Source organism: Odontesthes bonariensis, chromosome 1 (genome assembly GCF_027942865.1).
Source record: "Odontesthes bonariensis isolate fOdoBon6 chromosome 1, fOdoBon6.hap1, whole genome shotgun sequence".
Classification (NCBI taxonomy): Eukaryota; Metazoa; Chordata; class Actinopteri; order Atheriniformes; family Atherinopsidae; genus Odontesthes; species Odontesthes bonariensis.
Genome location: NC_134506.1, coordinates 2,958,949 through 2,983,721, shown reverse-complemented (window position 1 = coordinate 2,983,721; position 24,773 = coordinate 2,958,949). Strand labels below are relative to the sequence as shown.

The 24,773-nt window shown below is 43.5% G+C and overlaps 2 protein-coding genes across 3 annotated transcripts; one reads left to right on the top strand and one right to left on the bottom strand.

Moving 5' to 3' along the window:
* Positions 1-531: 531 nt before the first annotated feature.
* shcbp1 (SHC SH2-domain binding protein 1) lies at positions 532-16,661 on the bottom strand. Of its 2 annotated transcripts, none has more exons than XM_075469976.1 (13): positions 16,405-16,661; positions 14,514-14,732; positions 14,309-14,424; positions 13,639-13,847; positions 13,441-13,536; positions 13,133-13,363; positions 12,862-13,039; positions 9,783-9,903; positions 6,850-6,981; positions 3,925-4,043; positions 3,658-3,744; positions 1,457-1,580; positions 532-1,378 (listed from the first exon to the last, which is right to left on the bottom strand). In XM_075469976.1, exons 1-13 carry the CDS (start codon positions 16,595-16,597, stop codon positions 1,065-1,067), a joined length of 2,139 nt encoding a protein of 712 aa, XP_075326091.1. In that variant the 5' UTR covers positions 16,598-16,661; the 3' UTR covers positions 532-1,064. The 2 variants fall into 2 exon arrangements, with proteins under 2 accessions (XP_075326091.1, XP_075326100.1); XM_075469985.1 differs by having other exon boundaries at positions 532-1,375.
* A 1,119-nt stretch (positions 16,662-17,780) lies between these two features.
* tssc4 (tumor suppressing subtransferable candidate 4) lies at positions 17,781-24,430 on the top strand. The gene is made up of 2 exons (XM_075469963.1): positions 17,781-17,856; positions 22,140-24,430. The coding sequence occupies exon 2, from the start codon at positions 22,168-22,170 to the stop codon at positions 23,038-23,040; it is 873 nt and encodes a 290-aa protein (XP_075326078.1). The 5' UTR covers positions 17,781-17,856; positions 22,140-22,167; the 3' UTR covers positions 23,041-24,430.
* The last annotated feature ends 343 nt before the right edge of the window (positions 24,431-24,773 follow it).

Sequence of the window (24,773 nt, the reverse complement as noted above, 5' to 3'; positions counted from 1 at the left end):
AATACTCTTCACACCCCCATTGCAACCAATTAATTAAAAGTTTTGACACAAATATGAAAAGTTTTAGTGGCCTCTAGAACGTACAATCTAGGAAAAACAGTATCCAATCATTGTGAACGGACCGTTCACAATGATTGGATTCTGATGCCGTCTATCAAACTGCAATCTGCTCCTCCCTCCCCCTCCCCCTCCTTCCCCCTGTGCGCGTACCCTGCTCCGTGAACGAAGCTTGGCAGGAAGCTAAACTAGAGCCAGCTTGGCTAGCACCTAGCATTAATAAACGTATAGTTAGCATATACTAAATACTAAATACGGCAATGATCGATGCTTGCTGTCAGAACAGCGCTCGTGCACCTTCGTGCTCATGCGCGTTCATGTACTCTAGAGGCGTGGCTTCGGGGGGAAAGTGAAGAAAAGGGTTGGGACTTTTTACCTGTGTATTTTCAAAATGCAGCTTCGCTGGACTCAAAATCCAGGATCTCCTACCCTACCTTTAACACGATTAAACATTTTAATCGAGTCAGAGCCCTAATAAAAATTTATTTACATTTACACTTTTACAAGTTAACTTGTAAAATACTAAACCAAAAATTTGCATTATCCATTTCATGTTTCTAACAATAAAACTTTACAGCTTACAGAACTTTCAGAGCACATCTACCCCAAAACCACTTCCACCTTCTATGAAAATTGATAATAGTGCTCCACTTTCAACAAGACGCCAAATTAAAGAACATCTACTAGAAGTCAAATCACTACAACTATGCTCCATGTGACAAGTGGATGTTAAACTTGAGGCATTAAAACTAATAAAAAGTAGCACCACAAGCCCAAAAGAATAAATTAGATAAAAGCATTTGTGCAAATTCAAAACTAGGGATTAATTCACCATCTCTCTACATCTCTGTACATCAAGAAGGTCAGAGAGTAGATGGAAGCACAAAGGCAGCTTTGAACTGATCACAGCCCAGAAAAAGTCCTGCAGAATTTACTTCATGACAAAAGACACTTCAGCGTTCATCAAATAATTGCTGCCCACAAACAGCGCTGGGTCAGGGTGAAGGTCAGTAAAAAAAGGTGCCAAAGTCGCCCCTGCCGTTGCGTTTGAACTGGTTCCCCTGGACGGAAACAAAGATCTGGTGCTCCATCAGATCCTGGACTGCTCGGCTGCAGGTCACCTCCTTGTTCCTGCTCAGCTGACGGCCGAACTGCCACTTCCTGTTGGAGGCCGTGTCACCGTCTGTGCCAGTGGCCTCCACCGACTCGGGCTGAGGGGCAGCTGGGGCAGCTGGGGCAGCTGAGGACGATGTGGAGATGAAGTGCGCATCTGGAAAGTCTCCCTGCTGTTGGTCTTTGGCCATGGGTCCTGCAGGGTCTTCTGGGAACAAGAAAGGAGTGAGATAAAAAGTTGAATCTTGATATGCAACATTGACTCACATGTGGCAGCGCTGCCCACCTTCACTGCCCTGTTGCTCTCGACTTCCTGGTTTCACCAGAATCACCCCGTAGCCCTCATTGTTATGGATCACATTGTTCTCCATGGTGATGGATGGCATCCCATCCAGCTCATTGGCAAAATCCTACACACATACATACAGCGTTACTGTTCATTGATACATCTCGGGAACAGTTATCACCACACACACAACCTTTCTGAGTGAAATCTGCAGAATTTCTGAGCTGCTTCCTACTTCAGCCACAGAAAGATTGTAATAAGCACGCAGGTGATGAATAAATGCAATGTCATTAAAAAAAATTAAAGAAAATAGTTCAAAAACATTCATGGAAAAAGAAACATTTTTTCTGTAATTTGGAAAGGAAAGATCTCTACAGAGAGGCACTCTGATGAGAAGAAATTCACCTTGTTTTTTTTCTCTTTTTTTTCCCCACTCTCTTTTTATTCATTATATCTCACTGTGTTGTCTTCCATGAGGTCCTGCTTAAATTCTATCCTTTGCGTTTCCCAGAAGGGAAATTAGATTGCTGCAGTGAGAAATATTGTTCCATTTCCATCTTTGACAAACTAAAAGTGAGTTGAAAAACTTTTGGATACTTGCAGCATAGCAGATGTATAGTTGAAATCTTCATCGTGGATGAATTGGGGCATTTAGTACCACTCTGCTGCTGATGTCTCACAGCATCAGCAGGTAACACAGGTAAACACAGCAGTGCAACATCTGGGTACTGTTCACCGATCTGTTGTTACCAGCACCATAAGGTCTCCTCCTTTAGTCACTTCTCTGTCTGCAGGTCAAACAAGCATGGCCTTTCTGATAGCCCTGTGCCTTCATACATTTAATGTAACAGTGCAAACAGAAGAACGTTTCCACACTACTGTGCACAGCTGCACTATTAGATTGCTCTAGAATCAGTGAGCTCCAGCCTTCTTTGACCCTTTTCAGATGATGCATACGAAACACTATTGAAATATGTGCCGTGATTTTTGTTGTTAATAGTTGTTCATATTCACTCGGATGTGTAGTTTAAAATATCTCATCGTGGGCTGAGCAGACTTTATAAATCCATATCAGTTTCAATCCATATTCACTTTACACGAGTCCGTCCCCGACACCATGAACAGGCGTTTGGCTCCAGAACAGCTGACCTGACTTGCGTGTGTGTGCTTTCCCCCCCATGTTTCAGATGTGTCACCAGTGATGCTCCAGTATGATTTGCGATGACAACCAGTATTGATTAACATCACCCTGCTGAAGTTAGAAGTTAATGATATGGTGATATGATACGAGCACGTCACATGTTGAGAATAACAAAAAACAAACCAAGTACCACCGCTGCCTGAGTCTAAGTGCAGCATTTTCCCTCACAACTCCCCCACTGAGGTGTTGGGTGAGTGAAAGGGTGCCCCCACCAGAACCTCCCCTCCTCAACAATAAAAGCAAGAGTGCTGCTCAGATCTAATTTAGAACTCGAAGCTCGACAACAACCTGGAACTTTATAGAAGATTCAGCTCCTCCTTATACTGACGAGTTGATTTCCTGTGAGATGAACACGATGCTGGGCTGCACGGTGGTGTGGTGCTTAGCACCGTCGCCTCAGCAACAGGGTGCCAGGCTGGAGCCCTTCTGTGTGGACTCTGCATGTTCTCCTTGTGCATGCGTGGGCTCTCTGCCACCATCTAAAATCATGCATGTCGGGTTCATTGGCGTCTCTAAATTGTCCCTAGGAGTTTGTGCATGGTTGTTTGTCTGGTTTTATTTAATTTTATTTGGCTTTTTTAATATTGATTTTAATGTTGGTTGTTGTTGATATTGATGTTGCTCATGTTGGGGGTGGTAGGAGGGTGGTATGTGTGCAGTGTGGTTGTCGGTGTGATGTGTGTGAGTTTATGCATGAATTGATTTGATTATTGATTTTATTATGTAAAGCACTTTGTACTGCTTTTTAGTATGAAAGGTGCTATATAAATAAAGTTTGATTTTGGTGTGTGGCCCTGTGATGGACTAACGACCGGTCCAGGGTGGACCTCGCCTCTCACCCAATGACAGCTGGGATAGGCTTAAATTGGATTAAGAGGGTGTAGAAAATGGATGGATGGATAACACGATGTCATGAAAGAGAGTACCGAAATTCTCTGGGATACTCACCAACAGAGTATTTGATTCAAAGTGAGTGGTAGCAGGAGCCATGTGGTCTCACCTTGATAAGGATCCCGTCCTTACAGTGATGGATACCGTTCCCAACCAGACTGCAGACACTGCCGGGGTAAATCTCCACACCTGCCCCCTGCACACAGTAACATGTCTAACGATGATGCAGTCACAGCTAATCACTAATCGATTAGTGGTAGAAAAAGAAAAACGGTTCAATGCTCGTGCCAACAGGCTAAGTGGTTTAAATGAAGAGCAACGTGTTACATGCGTGTTGGAGAAGCACTCAGCAGCTTCACTGAGCGTCTCAACCCACCTTGGAGCCGTACAGGTCACACATGTTCATGGCGAGCCGTGCAGATGTTTGCACAATCACGCCAGTAGTTTCACACTGCAGCACGCAGTTCTCCATATTCAGAGTCCCCTCACGCACGCCTGATGACCAAACACACACAGACATAGGCCAGGATTTCACCAGATATTATGCACAACTAGCCTAGAAATCTAGACGCCCCTAGCGACCGCAAATTGAATTTGCTCCGGGGCGCAGTCTAGTCAGTTGTGGTCGTTTTGAGTGGCTGAAAATCGAAACTTAATCGGGCCAATCAAATCGTGAGGAGCGGGGTCGGAGGCCGGGCTACCTAGTGACGACAGAGGTGCGACGCTTCAGTGTGTAGTTCCAGAGAGAGGTAAACAATGGCTGCGCCCAGCAAACAGGCTTTCGATTTGGCTTTGGCAGCGACTCTAGAAGATTTAAATTTACAGTTTTCTTTGCGAGACGAACAGATGACTGCACTTAAGTTTTTCTTGAAAAAAAATAAGAGGAAGTTTTCAGAGTTTTGCTCACCGGGTACGGTAAAAGTTTAATTTACCAGCTTGCTCCGTTGGTGGGACGACGCCCTGATTGGTTGTTGCGCCATCCTATTGCGTGGCGTTGAGTGCAGAGGCAACTTAACAGACAACCGTTTATCCCGCCCACACTGCTATCCAGCGTCACTAGACCCCTGTACAGCTTTTTGCTGTAGGGGTCTGGCTTGCTAGGCTAATGCACAACAGAAACATGCCAAAACTAAAGGGGCATGGGAATATTTCTTATCATGGCAACGACAGAAACCAGTCAGTAAAGAATCCTTTATCACACCAAATTTACCGTGTTTAAACAGGTTTGTTTTCAAAGTGGTTGCACCTATTAAAACAGGTTTGTCATGCAGACGAATACTTGCTGCTCCAGTATATTTCTACATTCCAGAGGACAGGCGTGTCACTATTACTCAGCGGTGTTGGTGTTTGATGGAAATGCAGTAGCTTATTGCATTGAAAAAGATTAGAATTTAACCTTCTAATATCTTCAAATCTCAGTTACGAGTAACAGGGAACATTTCAAATTCATAAATTAGTGATTCGTTTTATATCGTTACATATATCGATATCGACTTTTCCCCATATGGCCCAGCCCTAGTTCACAGCCATCCTTCAGTTCCAAGCCTGCACCAGAATGCTGTTGGTCCTTTCTGAATGATTTACAGCACAAGTCTCCAGAGTGCGACCTGGGGAGTATGACCACATATCTGCTTTCCCCTTAAACTCTCAGTCCTAGAATAACAGCAATATAACATCACTTGGGACTGGCCCCGACCCAGAGTTGCTTCTGGCCTGCTGCATGTGCTTTTGAAATTGCAACCTGTGTTCTTAGAGGCCACATAATAGCCACTGTTGACTAAATCTGAATAAGAGAAATGATTTTTTGAATGTTTTATTGTGAAAAAAAGCTATGCTGTCCATAAGGCATATCCCTGATCCCGGCTCCTAAAGCTCCAGTCTGGACCTCAAAGCATGAGCTGAGGAAAGTCTCCCCGGTTCCTGGCAAGGTGACAAACAGCAACTACTTTTCTGTCCTTTAATGTGCAACACAAACAAGTCCCGAGTTAACACGACTGATATCTACACAAGCCATTCACTAACAGTTGTGGTGGTTGACCTACATTATAAAATGCCCTTAATAAATGAGTCAAGTAGGAATGTTTACCTTTATCAAGCACTTTTAAACATAAGTGCACCTTCATTTCTGTGTACCATCAGTTCTATTATTATCAGTGTGTATGAGATATGACAAAATGGTAACCCGAAAAATGTTTGGGTGCACCAGTGCAACCAACAAATGAGCTACTGTGGAGCCCTACAGCTGTTCCCAACCTTTTGTCCTGGAACATTAAGCCAAACAGCTGCTTTACTTTGTTATCGGAGCACTAGGACTCCCTGACTAATGTCTGTATGTTCATATGGGACTTTTGGTGACCGTGTCTGAATACAATTCCCTCATGTAACAAAAGAATCCCATTAAAAAAGGGAAACTTCTCATACCAATGTTCCCTCTAAGCTGCTCGCACATTCTCAGCGCACAAGAAAATCTAAGCAGTGCATAAAATAAAATTCACCATAAACATGTTAATTAATATCCAATACTAGACCTAATCTAATCTAATCTAATCTAATTAATTAGACCAATAATGTGTTTTTCTGTACCATTTTTCAATATAACGCAGTGAATGACAGGTGTTCAGCCAATGATATGATACGGTTTACTTACGCTATGCAGCCAATCAAGGCATTGATAGTGCTTGCATATGTGACCTGCCCATACGCGCCGTGCAGGTTAGCTAGCTAACAACAGTGCGGTGGAGTTAGGAGTTAAGAGACGCCCCTTATCATGGTTAAACGAACGGCCAGCGCCAGCGACACATCCACTCACCAAGCCAAAGTAAAAAAGAAATGCGGTTCTTTTAGGATGGAATGGCTGTCTGAGTATGTGCAAACAGAAGAACAAGTGGTGAAACTGGGTGAAATTTTTTCTTTTTCGAGTGACAAAGGTCTACTCTGCAAAACATGCAGGCTGCAAGCATGACTCTCACATATAACAGATAACATACTACACATCTCATGAACAACAAGATTTTTGTCTTTTTCATTTTAAGTGGGCCAAATCGCTTATATGAAAAGTAAACTAATGAAAATCGCTGCTGTGATTTGATTCTTTTAATAAGCCATGTAACTTGCTATGATCCAAGGTTTTGAACAGGTGTGATACTGGTGTGTGGCCACAGCGTGCACGTCTGATGTTGCTCACAGTGGTGCTCAGTGTGCTCAGGTATGTATGCCCAGACACGTGAAAAATTAGAGGGAACATTGCCGGTCAGCATAAAACAGATGGGAGCCACTCGGATATGGCAGAAAGAGGACTCACACAGAATGCCTTCAATAGCATCATGCTGGATGAACTTGATGTTGGACAGTCTGACATCAGCTCCTGTGGACTCCACGAACGAGTCACCTTTATTCTTCTTCTCAATCACGACTTCATCAGGAAACCCAAAGCCTGCCACACAGACACCAAAAAAAATCTGTCAGTTCACAGCAGCTTCAGGATCGTACTGCATTGCAAGCCCTCTTACCAACTAAAGCAAATAGACAAAAAGTTAAATCACTTTTTTTTCATCCCAAACAGGATAATGTAATCAAATAAATTATTGTAAACGGTTAAATACTAGGGATGCACCGATCCAATATCGGTACCGATATCGAAGAAAATTTGAGATCGGGTATCGTGACAATGGGCCGATTTTTAATCGCAGATTATTTTTTTTTCCCCTTCCCTTGTCCTGACCAGCATTGGCATTAATCCAAGGACCTTCTGCCCCCTCTAGTGGTGAAAAAAAAAAAAAAAAAAAACTTGTTAAGTCAGACTACCTCCGATTTTTTAAAAATTAAAAATTATTATTATTTTTTTTTTTAAACCAAGCTAGAGAAGCTGTTGTTTTGTTCAGATGCTTTTGTAACGGCTGTTTAATTCCCATTTGCACTAAACTATATACTATACCAGTTCCAACCCATTAACAGCAAAGACCTGGAGGACATCTTACGTCAGCTGAACTCCTCCTCTTGCTGTTTAGACATCCTGCCAACAGCTCTTTTCAAAAGGGTCTCAAAGATTTTGGAGTCAGACCTGTTACTGATGGTGAGCTTGTCTTTAATGTCAGGTGTGTTTCCAGAGCCACTAAAAACAGCTGTAATCAAACCTCTGCTGAAAAATGACAATCTTGACAAGACACAAATGAACAACTACAGGCCTATCTCAAATCTCCCATTTTTAAGTAAGATCATTGAAAAAGCGGTTTTTCAACAGCTTAATTACTTTTTAAAACAAAATAACTGCTATGACACCTTCCAGTCAGGTTTTGGACAGCACCACAGCACAGACTGCTCTGACCAAAGTGTTTAATGACATATGTCTGAATACAGATGGTGGAAAAATGTCAGTCTTAGTTTTACTAGATCTCAGTGCTGCATTTGATACAGTTGACCACAATATATTACTCAAACGACTGGAAAACTGGGCAGGTCTTTCCGGAACTGTACTAAACTGGTTCAAAACATACTTAGAGAACAGGAAGTACTTTGTGTCAATAGGTAACTTTACATCTGAGCACACCAGAGTCACATGTGGAGTTCCCCAAGGTTCCATCCTGGGACCTCTTCTGTTTAACATCTACATGCTCCCACTGGCACAGATTATAAAAAACAACAGAATAAACTACCATAGCTATGCAGATGACACGCAGATATATATTACAATGTCACCAGGAGACCGAGGCCCTGAAAAGGCTCTAGGTAAATGCATTGAAGAGATTAATGACTGGATGTGCCACAACTTTCTCCAGCTAAACAAAAACAAAACTGAGGTAACTGTCTTTGGAGCCAAAGAGAAACGATTACAGGTCACCACAGAACTTCAATCTATACACCTAGAAACTACCAACCAGGCCAGAAATCTGGGTGTAGTGATAGACTCAGACCTAAATTTGGAAAAACACATTAAAGCAGTAACAAAGTCAGCCTACTATCACCTTAAGAATATATCAAGGTTAAAGGATCTGATGTGTCAGCAGGACCTGGAAAAATTCATCTTCAGTAGTCTTGATTACTGTAACAGCATCTTTACAGGTCTACCTAAAAAGTCAGTTAGACAACTGCAGCTTATTCAGAACTTTGCTGCTCGAGTCCTCACTAAGACCAAAAAAGTAGACCCCATCAGTCCAGCTCTGAGGTCTTTACACTGGCTGCCTGTCCATCAGAGGTTAGACTTTAAAGTTCTGATGCTGGTCTATAAAGCTCTGAATGGTCTAGGACCAAAATACATCAGTGACCTCCTGACCCAGTATGAACCTTCCAGACCCCTCAGGTCATCTGGATCCGGTCTTTTATCAGTTCCCAGAGTCAGAACCAGACATGGAGAAGCTGCGTTCAGCTTCTATGCTCCACATGTCTGGAACAAACTCCCAGAAAGCCTCAGATCAGCTGAAACACTCAGTGGATTTAAGTCCAGGGTGAAGACACACCTATTTTCAGCTGCGTTTGAATAAAGCTCAAAACTTAATCACATTTTAACTACTGATTTTATATTGTTCTTATTTCTTTCTTTTTGTTTAAAATTTAAATCATGCTTTTTATTTCTGTTTTAATGTCTCTGTAAAGCACTTTGAATCACCTTGTAGTTGAATTGTGCTGTATAAATAAACTTGCCTTGCCTATATAAAGAGCTATATATTTTGAAAGTATACCAACCAAGCTAGTGAATCTCAATTTCAGCTCCTTTATTATTTAATATTTTGTTTTACATTGGATTTTGATTCCCTAATTGCACTGACTGAACCAGTTACACTTGTTATATTTTTATGGTCAAGATTGTTTTACTGGTGCAGAATTATTAGATAAATAATTCAGTACATTTATATCTGTTTATTGGTTTTTAAATAAATAGGAAAGAAATGTTTAAGTCAAGTCTGATGTTGCCTTGCACAACAGAATGATCCCAGTCTTTTCCACACATGGAAACTTACCGTTTGTTACCATAATTCCACGCTGTTTTTCCTGTATCGGTAAATACTAAACCTCAGATATCGGTAGTGAAAAAAGCAGATCGGTGCATCCCTATTAAATACATAAGGGAATTAAATATGAATCCGATCATAATCTGTCATCCACATGTTCCTGAATCCATGTGACCGATCTGACTTAAGAGCCTTGTCAACTTTTTATCAACATGGTGATGGTACTATTCGATGTCATGGTCCGCTGTCCACAGGAAAAGCTGTAAAAGAAGAAGTGACTTTCTTCTACCTTCAATAGTGACGGAGTCCGGTATGAAGATGGAGCTGCTGACGCAATAGATCCCTGGGAGAACGATCACCACGTCGCCCTGATGGCACGCATCCACCGCAGACACCGGTTCTCTGTGGAACTGAGAGAACGCAGCTCACACTCTGTTTGTTCAGACTGTGCAGTTGTATCAGCACACACTTATATGTTAGCGTTTCCACAGAAAGATTCTAAAAGATTCAACTCTGGCACATGCACAGAGCACCCGGGACAAAGGTGAAGGTATATGCATGCAGAAGCGATTCAAACCCAAACCACATTATCAGGGTGTGTTATTAGGTCTAACACAATAATGTGGTTTTGTGCTCGAGTCTCTGACTGGGGCAGATAATGCTTTGCCCCAGTCAGAGACACTGGAGCAGCTCTTCTCGTGTGATAAAAATGAAATGAGTTTCTCACTAAGTGGCGAGGGTTAGCAGCTCAGATAGTCAGTGTAGTAGAGATACTTTTGCACACAAGGAGACTTTGCGGAGATGTGGGTCGGGACAGTTGCAGTCCTACCTCACACCATATTAAGACATTGGGCCTCATGCAAGAACATTTTCGTATTTTTTGTTTAAATTTCTCTTACTTTCTAGTACGAACACGCCACGTCAAATTCAACAAACGCTCTTAACTTGGGAAAAAGTGTGTAAACGACCTGCGTAAATGATGAATCCCACCCGTGCGTATTTAAGTGCACGTGCACGAGGATAGTAAATTTGCATACTCCACGCCCAAAATGATACCATATTAGGCTGTGCGTCCTCGCTCCTCTGCCAGGAAGTGTTGAGTGTTGAGTCATGAGAATGGCATCAAGGCGCAAAAAGAACAACTTTAGGGGCTCTGAGACTGAAGTTCTGCTTTCAGAGATCCAAAAAGGAAAACCTGTCATTTTTAGCAGTGTCAGCAGTGACAGCACGGGTGCTTTGATGCGTATATGTGTCTCGTGCTCCGATTATGGTTGGCTGTCCAGCCACGGCATGAAAGTCCCTCTTAATTTGTACTTGTTGGACAGCGGTGTATGGGAATCTGATGTACCATGGGTGATAAACTGATGAGAGCTTTGATGACCAAGGGGAGCGCACCACTCACAGAGGACTGGGACACCCCCGATCTGTCTCCAATCTCCCTCTGAAAGGTTCCAGTGGTCAAAAATATAAGGGTGGTGAGGACCTGGACGTGTGGTGGAACTGGGTTTGATCGGCGTGTTTCTCTGGCGTTGTGGCTCTAGCAAGCTGCATATTTGCAGCAGCACAGTCCTTTGCAATCTAAATTGCGATGTCAGCCATTCGTTGGTCTCCACATGGATACCTTCACGTTCTCTTCAAGAGCCTGATGGCACTAAGGCATCCAAAAGTAACAAGTCAGCCGCTGGTTAAGCTTCCCATTGACCTTATTATATACACAGTCAAATTAACCTTCAATTAGTGCATAATTTAAGTCAAACAGAATAATGTCAGCATCATTATGGGGTATAATGTATATATTTATTTATGTTTGCTTCAAAGTAATTAAATGTACAATCCATTAGTCAAGCAAACTTTATTGGAATAACAGCGGACTACTTTAGGAAACTCCTACGACAGCTCTGGATCATTCGTAAATTCTGTTCGTACCTGAAAGAAAATGGAAAATACGAAAAGATTGGTGAATGCGAAAATTCTCTTAAATCACTCGTACGCACGACTTAAGAACAAATCTGTGCATACGAAAGGTTGTTGCATGAGGCCCAATGAGAGGTTTTTTTGTGGCAAAATGTACAACTTTATGGAACACAGATGAGTTCTTAACTGATAACTGATTGAGTAGGACTTTCAATTAAGTTCTATGAATTCTGTTTGATTTCATTTATGCGTTTCCACGTAAAGTCAAAAGCAGTTATAGCTGGTGCTCCATTTAGAGTGGTGCGTCCTTTTGGCCACCAAAGCCTCGTTCCCACTATGCAGTCCGGTACGGGTCGGGTGGCTTTGGGGTCAGCTTGCGTTCCCACTGTACAAAGGGGACCCTCGGGAGTGGGCGGAGTGCGTGCCGAAGCGTAAATAACAAATAGCATCCATAATTTGGAACCAGCTCCAAGCTTCTTCAGCTTAATGCCACACTGGCTCGCGGTCCGGTTGAAACCACTCTCTGCTGTTTCTGCGGCAATCAGCTGGAAAACTTTTTGGTTTGGCACAGCGCCATCGAGCTCCCGCTGCACAGCCTCCTCACCAACACCGGAGAGCAGAGCCTGGAACCGGTCCTGTGTGCTGGGTACCCCAAGCAGAAGGGCTACAGACATGGGACCGGTACGCTTTGGTGGTAATGGAAACACTGAAATAAGCGAACCGTTCTGAACCGACCCGTACCGAACTGCATAGTGGGAACACGCCACAGCAGTCTCTGTGTGACTGCAGGCAGCACCTGCAGGGAACTTCACTCCACTGGCCTAATCTGTACTGCCAAGTGCCGATTATTACAGATTTAAATGGTGAAAGTGACAGCGGTCAGTTTTCACTTAACCTGAGATTCTGTAAAGTTTTATGGAGAGAAAATATTCAATATATCTGTGCGTGGGTACTACTTGATTTGTGTAAACCTTTTTGTTTGTAGCTTTGTGTTCTTGTACGTGTAAAACATGATTTGTAAACCGTGAAGAACATTTTGTCCGTAACTTGCCCGAAGTTACGTCGTTGTAATCATAAAACAATGAAATCCAATGAATTAATTTCAAAATAATCCAATTCATTCATACAGAGCAAATTTAAAAGAAAAAAAAAGTAGCCCGGCCAAGGAAACCAACAGATTGCACCAAAACTTGTCTTCAGTCCAATCTCCCGTCCTGAGCGTGCCTGAGGTGACTGTGGAGAGAAACGACTCCCTTTGAACGGGAAGAAACCAGAACGCACGCACAGATCTATTGAGCCTATTTTCTCTCCATAAAGTTTTGTATAATAATCTTGACTCATGAAAACAATGAAGAGATAACAGAATGGAGAAGACAGGTTCGAGTCAGACTCCATGCGCCCATGTGTTTCACCAATGAGCACGGTCATACCTACAGCACCTGCGTGTCACTGACCTGGATCTCAGTGTCCTCAGAGGAGCACAGAGGCATCAGACGAGCACTGAGGAGCGACTGGAGCTGGATGGTGCTGCAGCAGGCCGTTACCACGTGAACCACCTTCATACCCGTTGCTCTGAGCCCACGGCTCTGCACACACTGCTGCCGGGAGTTTCCTTTATAGGCCAGCACATATCTGGACAGAATGAGTGGGAGGTAAAGGTCCTTGTTGTGGACAAAACTGGATATGTGAAAGCAGGAATTGTGGGGAGGAGGATGAAGGACACACCTCAAGAGGGGGTTTTCAATGATGTGCAACTTGCGCTTGAATGTCTCCAGCTGGTCACAGAGCTTCAGGCCCTCCACCATGGACACGTTGTCTAGCTCAGAGTCAGAGTCAGCACTGAGGCCACTGCGCAGCTCAGAGAACTGCCTGAAGCACTGGGAACATTTCTCCATTAAGGACTTGTACTCTGCAACGAGGCCTGCTGGAACTCTGTCCTCTAAGATGTCATAGTGGCTGAGAAGAGACATTTTAAACATGACTCGTGGACATGAACCAACATTTACAAATACAACATTCTTAGAGATGCTCACAGTCTGAGTCGAGGCTCCACACAACGAACAAAGTAGTCAAAGTCATCGTCCTCATCTTCCTCATCCCACTGCCTCCAGATGTGCTCATAGAAAAACCTGAAGATACAAGGTGGGTGAGGAAAAAAAAACTGTGTTAAACTGCATAGGACAACAACACTAAAAGCCCTGCAAGTACAAGTCCCATTAGCACAATTCTACCTGAGGTGCTCAAGAGCGAGAGCCGTCTGATCAAAGTCCCCAGACTCATCATAGACCACCTGAAGCTCTTTCAGGGGGACTTTGTGCTGAGTGGCCTCCAGAAGAGAATTCATGGCCTCCTCAGTGAGTTCACAGCCTCTGGTGTCACAGTGCAGAGGCAGCACCAACTTCACACATGCCTTCTGATCTTTCAGGTCCAGATCTCGCACCTGAAATCACCAACAAGCTTTATCCAAGTAAAGCCATTTACATTATCAGCTAAATTAGGCTGCGGCTACACGAAAACGTTTTTCACTGTAAACGATACTTTTTCTTATCGTTTCGCTGTCGCGGCCACACGGAGCCGGCGTTCCCACTACCCCAAAACGATAGTTTTTGAAAACGGGTTCCAGAGTGGGAAAGTTTGAAAACGGCCTCGTTTCGTTTCCATTGTTACAGCTAAAACGTTTTTGCGTCAGTCACACGTTGACGCTGGGAGCCAATTTTAACACTTCTCTATTGTCTCACAGCGTGGCGTGACACAGTGGCGTGTGTACTGCATCGTTTCATCGTTTTCGTCTGGACAGCAGCGCGTTTCCGTGTGGTCGCAAGAATTTTCGAACCCGTTTTCAAAAAAAACCTCGTTTCGTTTTCGTGTAGCCGTAGCCTTAGTCGTGGCGGCTGGTCTCACCTCCACCAACACATCAAAGACATCAGTGCACCATAAAGCCAGCCAGTCACACGGCTCCAACACCTTCTCCAGGTAATCTGCTGTGAAGGCCTTCACCTCTGAAGGCTTACTGTCCCCTACATCCAAACAGGGCAAACATGAATGAACACAGGAAACATGCAATCAAAGTTAGGATTTTTCTGTATCAATTTAAGGCTATGCTTACCAAGCATGTAGTCCTGATAAGCCTTAAACCGCTCATAAAACAACAGGTGGCTGGTCTGGAAAGTGTCTGGAAGATTTGTGATCCCTCCCTCATGCCGCTCACATCTCTGCAGCTGGGTCCCTGAATTTTCAGAGTTAAAGTGATCTGTGCCGCTATCGTCTTTTCCATCATCATCATCACTGTCCTCTCCAGCTCCACTCTGATCGTTCTGAAACAGGGCTGTGGAGAAAACATACACACACTATCTGTTCAAAGAGGCCTCCACAGAGAAAAAGCTCCACAATAACAAACCGACATTTGGTGTTTTCGGACTTGAAAGCTCCACAACTTTTTACAGATATCAACGGTTATCCTCGTGACCTTAATACAAAGACTGGAATGTACGGAGCCCCCTAAAGGGACATGGAGGGATTTTTTCTTTTTGCAAGATCCTGCAAAAAGTATTGCGAGATCTCGCAAAAGTTTTTTCCCCACGTCAGTGAATCGGAAGTAAAACAGACACAGCGATGGAGGAGCCTACCCATCATCTTTTCAGATGTCTCTCACTTATGTCAAAGCCATGTCTACGTGCAAGAATGGATTTGATGTCTTTATATGTTAGGCCAATACTAAAATAGAAATCAATAAACTTCTCCCACAGATGATGGGTAGGCTCCTCCATCGCTGTGTCTGTTTTACTTCCGGTTCACTCACGTGGGAAAAATACTTTTTGCGAGATCCCGCAATACTTTTTGCGAGATCTCGCAAAAAAAATAAAAAATCCCTCCATGTCCCTTTAGGGGCTCCGTACTGTGCCCATGTCTGACATAAGGAAAAACCACTGAGCTTGATGTCTGCTGAGACACAACCAACCTCTGGTGAGGGTTTGAGCTGAGATGCACTACATTGGTATTCACTGACGCTGAGAGGGAGACAAGTGATGTTTGTGATAACGTGAACACAGCAAATATGTGCGGTTTCACAATAACGTTCTTCTCATTCTATAAGCACACATGGACTCACATCTTAACATAACATTAATTTAGCACGTAACGCTACACTATTCCAACCAGGGGCGAGGCTAGGGTATTTTTAGTGGTGCCAAGGCACCATTGTGAGATAGCCCCTAGCTCAGCACATTTTTTAAATATTATATTATGCAAAAACACTTTTTTTTTTGCTAAAGGATGCATTATTTTAGTGACCATTTTATTTATTTTCCAGCATTTGTTTTTGTTTTAACTATTTACTCCCAAAATAAATGTTGAGTTATCTTCAATATTTGTCTCAGGCTCTCTGTTATCCCTGTCAAGCCACAGTCTTTTGAAATGAAAAGGTCCAAATTGAATGTTGTAGGGGAAAACACTACTCAAAGCAAAACTAATCCGGCTCCAAAATTTTACGAGCTGGGCTCTGCTGCCTGTCAATCACCGATTGTGCACGCGCGATACAAGGTAGGCTCGTCCCCACGCTTATTTATCTAGACTATTGAACTTCATTACGGGCTAGTCTACTTACTGTGTCTTCCATGATCGCAAATGACAGGTGAGTTGATGAATTAGGAGTCGTGTACGCGCATCTGGCGTGCACGTCTACGTGCACGAGTTCTCATGTGTTTTGATGGGGCGGGACAGGAAGTTGAATAACTTTTTATTTTTCGGTAAAAAAAATAAGCATTTCTTGCATTTTGCGACTACGGAGGTCACCGTTTTCAACTTCAAGCGTTCTGATAGATCATGTAAACTCTTAAAATGCCAAAAATTAGGATTTTACGTATGACAACAACAAATCCTGCAGACTGCAGCTTTAAAGCTAGTTTCCATCGCCTTACGGTGGCCTTTTTTCCCCCTTTAACACTTTAACTAGTGCCGTTTGAGTATTAAAAGCGAAAAAGTGCAATACTGCCACAGACCTTGATTTATATCCAAAATATGGGGGCGTACTTCAGAGACGCCGTTCTCTGTGTCGAGTTCTACTTTATCAGCAGAGTCCAGATCAACTACAACCAAGTCCGACATGTCGTTGACAATGCACGCGGCGTCCCGTGATTCTTGTTCCATTAGCAATTCAAAAGATCTTTCAGGACTGACGTTTGTCGAGTACATTGAAAAGACAAACCTAAACAGGGTATGTTACCGTCTGATCTCTAATAGCAAACACCCTGTTACTTTCAAAATATCCCGGTAGTGCTACAGCCAATCAAACAGGAGAACAGCCCGCCCGTTTGACTGTCCAACTACTGAGCATGCGCAAAATATTCCACTCTTTAAAAAAAAAAACTTTATTAACAATTATATACATAACAAAACTACGGAAGAGTATTAGGGCCAGGCATAAGAAAAATATTTATATTTTGCCTGTCGAGAATAAAGTCGACATGTCGTTTTCTCGAAAATTCGACTTTATTCTCGACATTTCAACTTTCTCGACATTTCAACTTTATTCTCGACATTTCAACGTTCTCGACATTTCAACTTTATTCTCGACATTTCAACTTTCTCGACATTTCAACTTTATTCTCGACATTTTGACTTTAATCTCGACAGGCAAAATATTATTATTTTTTCTTATGGCTGGCCCTAATACTCTTCCGTACAAAACTGTTTAGCCAGGGGAAGAAAAAAATTTAAAAGTATAAATGTACAAAGAGTATAAAAACATCATGCATAAAAAAATGCATGTAAAAAATGCTGTGAAGAAAAACATTAATTAAATCAAACTTTTTCCAAAATAAAGTTTGTTTTTAAAGCCATTTCTAGACCATTGATGTCGGTGCTGTATTGATATAGTTCTTTCAAAAAAAGTGTAAAATTTGTTTTTGCTGTCAGTCCATTTCCTTTTGTGTATATGAAATTTACCTAAAAATAAAACAAGTTGTACAAAGAAAATTAAATCCTTTTCCATTTGGTTATTTTCAAAGTAAAGAAAAAATGTCCTTTTCATGCAAATGTACTGAATGTCCAGTTTTCTTTTCAATAAAATGTTGTACTATTCCACTCCTACTCCTTATCATAACGTAGACATGTCAGTAAAATGATGCATCAGAGTCTGCAAGCCACTGCAAGCCACTGCCAACCATAGATATGTCTATATGTCTATATGCTATATGTATACATACATATGTATGATACGTCTATGCTGCCAGCGGCTCATGTGCGTTTAGAGTAGAATACTGGCGTACAAATGAACGTGATGAAATTGTGTTAGGTCAAACTGGAATAATGTGAAGGCACACCCTGTTGCAGACTCACCGGGTAACCGGCCGCTAGGAGGCAGCAATACAATGAAGATACACTATGCCGTAGAAGAAGACAGTGTTTGGCTGGCTAACTTCTACGGTCCGGAACGTAAAGCTGACACTCAGGTAAATTATTGAGAAATAATATAAAGATACAAAAAAAATATTTTCGTTAGTAGTATGTACAAATAAATTGTAACGTTTCCTTCGTGTTATGTAGGTTTATAACAGCTAATTTTACGGCTGCAGGTACATCACCAAGCTAGTTAGCGTCAGCCTGCTAACTAATGTTAATTGTATTAATGTTAATACAGCAAGTTGCCGGCGCCACAATTGGTCCGTCCCGACTGCACGGCCCCAGGGCATGATGGGAATTGTTTGGCTCCCCACAGCGGAATGGTTTAGATGTTTGTAACTTTTTAAGGAAACGTTCATTCTAGTCTCTTTTTATTGTATGACTTAGAAGATAAATCGAATAAATACATATATGTGATCCTAAACAGCAATGTACTATTAATATTGGACAGGTAATAACATCACAAACATTAGCAGAAAGAAAGTTGAATGGGACAGGCGTAGTTTCTCTCATCAGCTGATAACCTGTGTTTGTTTTCCTCTGTATTAAATTATTGTACATATTATATGTTCAGTATATATTTGTTGGTACTCAACCAAACTTAAAGGCCAATTTGTGGCACTTCGAATGAAAAGTATCCCGAACGTGTTAGATTTATCTTTCATCCAGCTTAATTATCTCACGTTTAGAGAAGACTTTGGGTGAGTATGATGGTGACTTGGACCAGATAACCAAAAAGTCAGTGAAGGGCATCTAAAACAGTATGATTCTGAATATTTTGGGTCTTTGCAAATTTCACCGTCAGTGTTGACAGATGTTGCATGTACACAGTAGCTGGATTATTTAGATGTTACCTAACCATGCCATGATATTTACTGAGAATGTGTCTGAAATGATCTGAAAACTATGGCAGTGAAATGTAAACATTCACTGTTTCAATCTCTAGCACATCTTTTATTTGTTGCCACCAATAATTTCACAGTATATTTCTACCACCTTGTAGGAAAAACTCTTCAATGGATTTAATAAATCCAGTATAAAATAAAATAAAGAATAAAATAGTATAAAATAAAAGATTAAGTTTAAGCTCTCATAAGTGTTGCTTTCCTTTCCTTTGTGCTGCAACGTGTCCACAGATCCCTTCAGCTTGAGGATGGTTTAAATTCCATTGTTCTCATCTTACCTCTCAAGCCCCTTTCACACTGAGACCCTCTACCTTAGCGGGTCCAAATTGCACCTTCGACCCGCGTCGAGCAATGTGAACGCTTGGCGTGTTAGGTGACCCGTGTCGCCTGAAGCCGAGTTCAGGGGGCGTTGCCTACTGGCAGAGTGTCACACGAAACACATAAAATGCTGGGCATGTACAATGACGTAGGCACAAGCCATGCGTCGGAGTTAGGATTAAATAGAGTAGAGTACTATTTATTAATCCCGAAGGAAATTAAGGTGTCAAGTAGCAAACATATATCAATACAAAAAACACAAGGCACTATACACAACATTGCACATATAACAGCCATATAACTCTTCCATACAATCAGCAAAAAAATCACCTTGAGGACTCGTTTTTGCAATTGTATATGCAGTTCATGGAGATGTTATTTTACGGGATGTGGATGGTTACAAGGTGGGATGCCGCCGAAGAACATATGCGGAGAATACAAGAGCACTATAGTCCCCGACATGTGGCGGTAAATAACGTCCTCTGCTCGGAGGCTGAGGAGCTCGCGGACCTCCTTGTCTCCCCAGTTGGCCATCTTCAAAAATGTCTCAAACTTGAAGTAAAACAGAGTGAAACTTGTCCTCACCTGTCGCTGTTGTTCTGAATCAGCTGTCCATTCTGTCTTTTAAACTCCTCACGTCACGCCCACGTCCGACCCGCGTCGATTGCGTTCACATCAAACTCGGCTCGGCAAAAAGACTAGGGTCCGACGCGGGTCGAAAGGCGAGTCGAGTTGACGCAGCAGCCCGGGTCGGCAGTGTGAACGCAACAGCGGACACGCTAAATTCGCGGATTAAACGCGGGTTATTCCTCAGTGTGAAAGGGGCTTCAGATTGATCCCCCAACTGGTAGTGTTGTGGAGTTGTATAAAGAACCACTAAGTCTGCAGGCTAAAAAAGACATGGACACTAAAGCAGCAATTACATGGCATGCATGCATACTCTACAGTTACTATACCTGGCTGCTACCAGCTGCTGGATCAGGGGTTCACTTAGTTTCTCACACACTGCTGCTACCAGCTGCTGGATCAGGGGTTCACTTAGTTTCTCACTCACTGCTGCTACCGGCTGCTGGATCAGGGGTTCACTTAGTTTCTCACACACTGCTGCTACCAGCTGCTGGATAAGGGGTTCACTTAGTTTCTCACACACTGCTGCTACCAGCTGCTGGATTAGGGGTTCACTTAGTTTCTCACACACTGCTGCTACCAGCTGCTGGATCAGGGGTTCACTTAGTTTCTCACTCACTGCTGCTACCAGCTGCTGGATTAGGGGTTCACTTAGTTTCTCACTCACTGCTGCTACCAGCTGCTGGATCAGGGGTTCACTTAGTTTCTCACACACTGCTGCTACCAGCTGCTGGATCAGGGGTTCACTTAGTTTCTCACACACTGCTGCTACCAGCTGCTGGATCAGGGGTTCACTTAGTTTCTCACACACTGCTGCTACCAGCTGCTGGATCAGGGGTTCACTTAGTTTCTCACTCACTGCTGCTACCGGCTGCTGGATCAGGGGTTCACTTAGTTTCTCACACACTGCTGCTACCAGCTGCTGGATAAGGGGTTCACTTAGTTTCTCACACACTGCTGCTACCAGCTGCTGGATTAGGGGTTCACTTAGTTTCTCACACACTGCTGCTACCAGCTGCTGGATCAGGGGTTCACTTAGTTTCTCACTCACTGCTGCTACCAGCTGCTGGATTAGGGGTTCACTTAGTTTCTCACTCACTGCTGCTACCAGCTGCTGGATCAGGGGTTCACTTAGTTTCTCACACACTGCTGCTACCAGCTGCTGGATCAGGGGTTCACTTAGTTTCTCACACACTGCTGCTACCAGCTGCTGGATCAGGGGTTCACTTAGTTTCTCACACACTGCTGCTACCAGCTGCTGGATCAGGGGTTCACGTATTAACTTTGTTTTTGTTCATTAAATAGTGACACTTGCTGTTTATCTGAGGTTGTATTTACCTCATTTAAAGAGCTGGTGAGGACCAGATTATTTCCGTATGTACTGATTTGTAAAAGAACTGAACTGGGGTGTACTTACTTTTCCACATGGCTGTATCTTAACTGACCTCTGTAAAGTGAGAGTGCTGTATATGTTTCAAGTCATTTTCCCCACTGGAAGTGTTATACTTGTGCTATATGTGTTATATACCTGCAGTCCTCCACTGAAATTGTGTTCAGTGTCCTCTACCTTTTAATAACTCCCAGTATAACTGATGTGATGCCCAACAAGTAATACTTGAAGGTATAAATAAATAAAGTACTTCCCAACTTGCAGTCCAGAGTCCCTGCAGAGAACTCAGATGTCCATGGGCAGAACATGCAGACTGAGCTGAGATTGAAGCCTGCAGTGTTCTCATTAGCCTCGTTCCCACTATGCAGTCCGGTACGGGTCGGGTGGCTTTGGGGTCAGCTTTGCGTTCCCACTGTACAAAGGGGACCCTCAGGAGTGGGCGGAGTGCGTGCCGAAGCGTAAATAACAAATAGCATCCATAATTTGGAACCACCTCCAAGCTTCTTCAGCTTAATGCCACACTGGCTCGCGGTCCGGTTGAAACCACTCTCTGCTGTTTCTGCGGCAATCAGCTGGAAAACTTTTTGGTTTGGCACAGCGCCATCGAGCTCCCGCTGCACAGCCTCCTCACCAACACCGGAGAGCAGAGCCTGGAACCGGTCCTGTGTGCTGGGTACCCCAAGCAGAAGGGCTACAGACATGGGACCGGTACGCTTTGGTGGTAATGGAAACACTGAAATAAGCGAACCGTTCTGAACCGACCCATACCGAACTGCATAGTGGGAACGAGGCTATTGCGCAGCCCCGCTGGTGCAGCCCCGCTGGTGCAGCCCCGGTGCGGTAATTGTCAGTTATTTTCAGTAAAATTAGAATGTGGACAAATGGAGGCTGAATGTTATCACAGTTTTGTATGAGCTCAGCCGGTTATACTTTGTCTAAATGTGTCATTTCCACGATCCAGAGGACACTGACTGTTGAACTGGAATGGTTTTAGACTTGATGTCTCCAGCTGCTTCCAGCTGTGCTCTGGATGTGTCTGCATTAACGCCGTGTCACTGCTGCAGTTTTGACCTCCTCCTTTGTCTCTCATCAGGTTTCTAATTTAGCTGAGCTGCAGTCAAATGTTGAAGATGTCCGATCAGAGACGCATCAGAGATCACGGTGAGGTGTTAAACAGCGATGATGTGGACGAGCTGTCAGCCAGTGATGAGTCGGAGCCTGAAGAACAGCCCAGCAGAGCTCCATTTGACCCCGAACTGGATCACAGTGATGATGATGATGATGATGGGGAGGCGGAGCTCTGTGCCCCAGCTGCTCCCACAGCTCAGAGTTCATTCATCCTGAGTGGAGGGAGCTCAGCCTTTTCACACCGCAGTCACGGCATCTTTGGCTGCCTGGACAGTGTTGAGAGGCAGCCTGTCTCCTGTCTGAAGCAGGGGAGTGCTACAGAAAGCCAGAAGAGGAGTCACCCTCCCTCCACCTGTCCCACACCCCCAAAGAAGAGAGGAGTCCCAGATTACTTGGTGCACCCTGAACGCTGGACTCACTACAGTCTGGAAGATGTGCCCGAGAGCAGCGATCAGGACAACAGAAGGGAGGCTCATCGCTTTCTGTCCAGTCTGCAGAAGGAAAGGAAACACGAGTCCTCCTGTGACATCCAGCACAGGGTGGTCTTCTCCAGACCCAAGAAAGTGTTGAAGGGACAGTTAGCTGAGCAGATGTCACCTGATCAGCAGGGAAAGGAGAAGGGGTTGCACCTCAGTCACCTGGCAGAGCAGGAGGAGGAAGGCAGAGAAAGAGAGAAGGCTGGAGGAAGAACTGAACAATTTGTAGAAGAGACGGATGAAGAAGAGACAGAGGAAGAGAACTGTATGAGTGGAGCTGTGGGCCCAGCAGAGAAGAAGATGATAGAGGACCCCAGTCTTGGCTTCACTTCCCTCAGGAAGGCAAAGAGGAAGAACTACAGGAAAGGTTCAGGCGGTGAGGACGACTGAGCAGCGCACAGCTCAGCGCTCCCTCCAAACAGCAGAGCTCTTCTCTTTCTGTACAAACATGCTGTTCAGTCACATCAGTCAGTCTGGGGGTGTACCACAAAACAGGCTCAGCAAAATGTAAACCTCGACTCACAGATACCACAACCACGTTCTGATCTTTGTTTGTTTTATATGTCATTACACATTATTTTTCCCACAAATACACAGACTACACAACGCTCAGTTGATAAGAGGAGCGGGTTGTATGAAAGGACGGGTGTGAAGAATAAGAAATAAAGTGTCACTGCAGTTCAGAGAGGGGCCTGCTGTTAGCTGTGTTTTCATATAGCTGATGAGCTTCATTGGCTAGTTAGCTCCAGCTCATAAGATTCAGCTTCTTTAACACTTTACACCTGCTAGTATGAACCTGCCTCTGTCTGAAATGAAAGCCCTCTGCTTCATATACCACTGGGAACTTTGAGCTGGAGTTTGATTGAATTTGGAGTAGAATTAAATCACTATCAGTGTCCTCATTTGGAAGCATTGTTTTTGTTTGTATGCCCATGTATTCAGTTAAAATGCTGGAGAAGGCTTATTGTAATTAAAAGGGGAAAGATATTGACATTCACGTTGGTTTTTGTTGCCGTTTTGCTTCTGTGTAGAGTAGAGCTTTATCTTTTGGTATGAGCACTAACTTCCCCCTGATGAGCAAACCTGTCAGTATAGGGTTTTACGTGTAAATAGCCCTTCATTCAGATTCAGATTCTTTTTTTAGTGCACAGTGCAGCTGTACAGCATGTCTGCAGATTGGAATACATGTACTTTTAAACCTAAGGCCTTCTGTGTTGGTTTCTTGTATCACATTAAATGACAAAGCAGTGGCAGAAAATGTGTCTTATTTTGGGAATGTGTCACCATCAACATTACATGAAAAGTTGCCAGAACTACAAGTCATTTATGATCTGAACAAATTTAGCCTTTGGCAACTCGGTTTAATGTCTCATATCCCTTATCTTTTGTGTCTCTGTGTGGCCCTTTTACCCAATTACCACCTCTCACAAAAGGACACTCAGGTTCGTTCACTCAGGGATGGCAGGAGACGAAGTTCAATGATCACATAAAAAAGTTTGTCAGAGACGGCCGACGGGAGCAGCAACAGACTGGCAGCCAAGCAGCGGTAACAAAGTAGCCAGCCTTGTGGAGGGGGGTCTTTTTTCCAGAAAAGTGGTCTTCACCCCCCCCTCCATAAATATTTTTTATTCATTATACCTTCACTTTTACATGACGTTTCTCTCGTCAGTTGTTCTCCACTATCCGTCTCTGTTGAGATGAATGAACATGAATTCATTAAATGTAAGTGTACCACCATCCAAACTTTCCATTAAAGGGATAGTTCACATGAAGCTGTGTAACATCCCATATCAGCAACATCATTTCTGAACATTTTCTTAGCCCCTGCTGCGTCCTGTGAGCAGAGTTCCAGCCTCGTTTTGGTGCTTATGAAGGTAGTCCGGCTAGTTGGCTGGGGTTTGAAAAATAAAGCGTTTTGATTCTCAGAACAATATGCGTTCAACAGAGTAATACATTTGCATCACAAAATGGTTCTCCAGGAAAAAATCAGACCTCACAATCGCTTGGCCCTATTTTCTCTCCCTTTGTATCACTTGTCTGTCTGTCTCTCTCTCTCTCTTCTGCTGTCTGTCTCTCTCTCTCTCTCTCTCCCCTCTGCTGTCTGTCTGTTGTCTGTCTGTCTC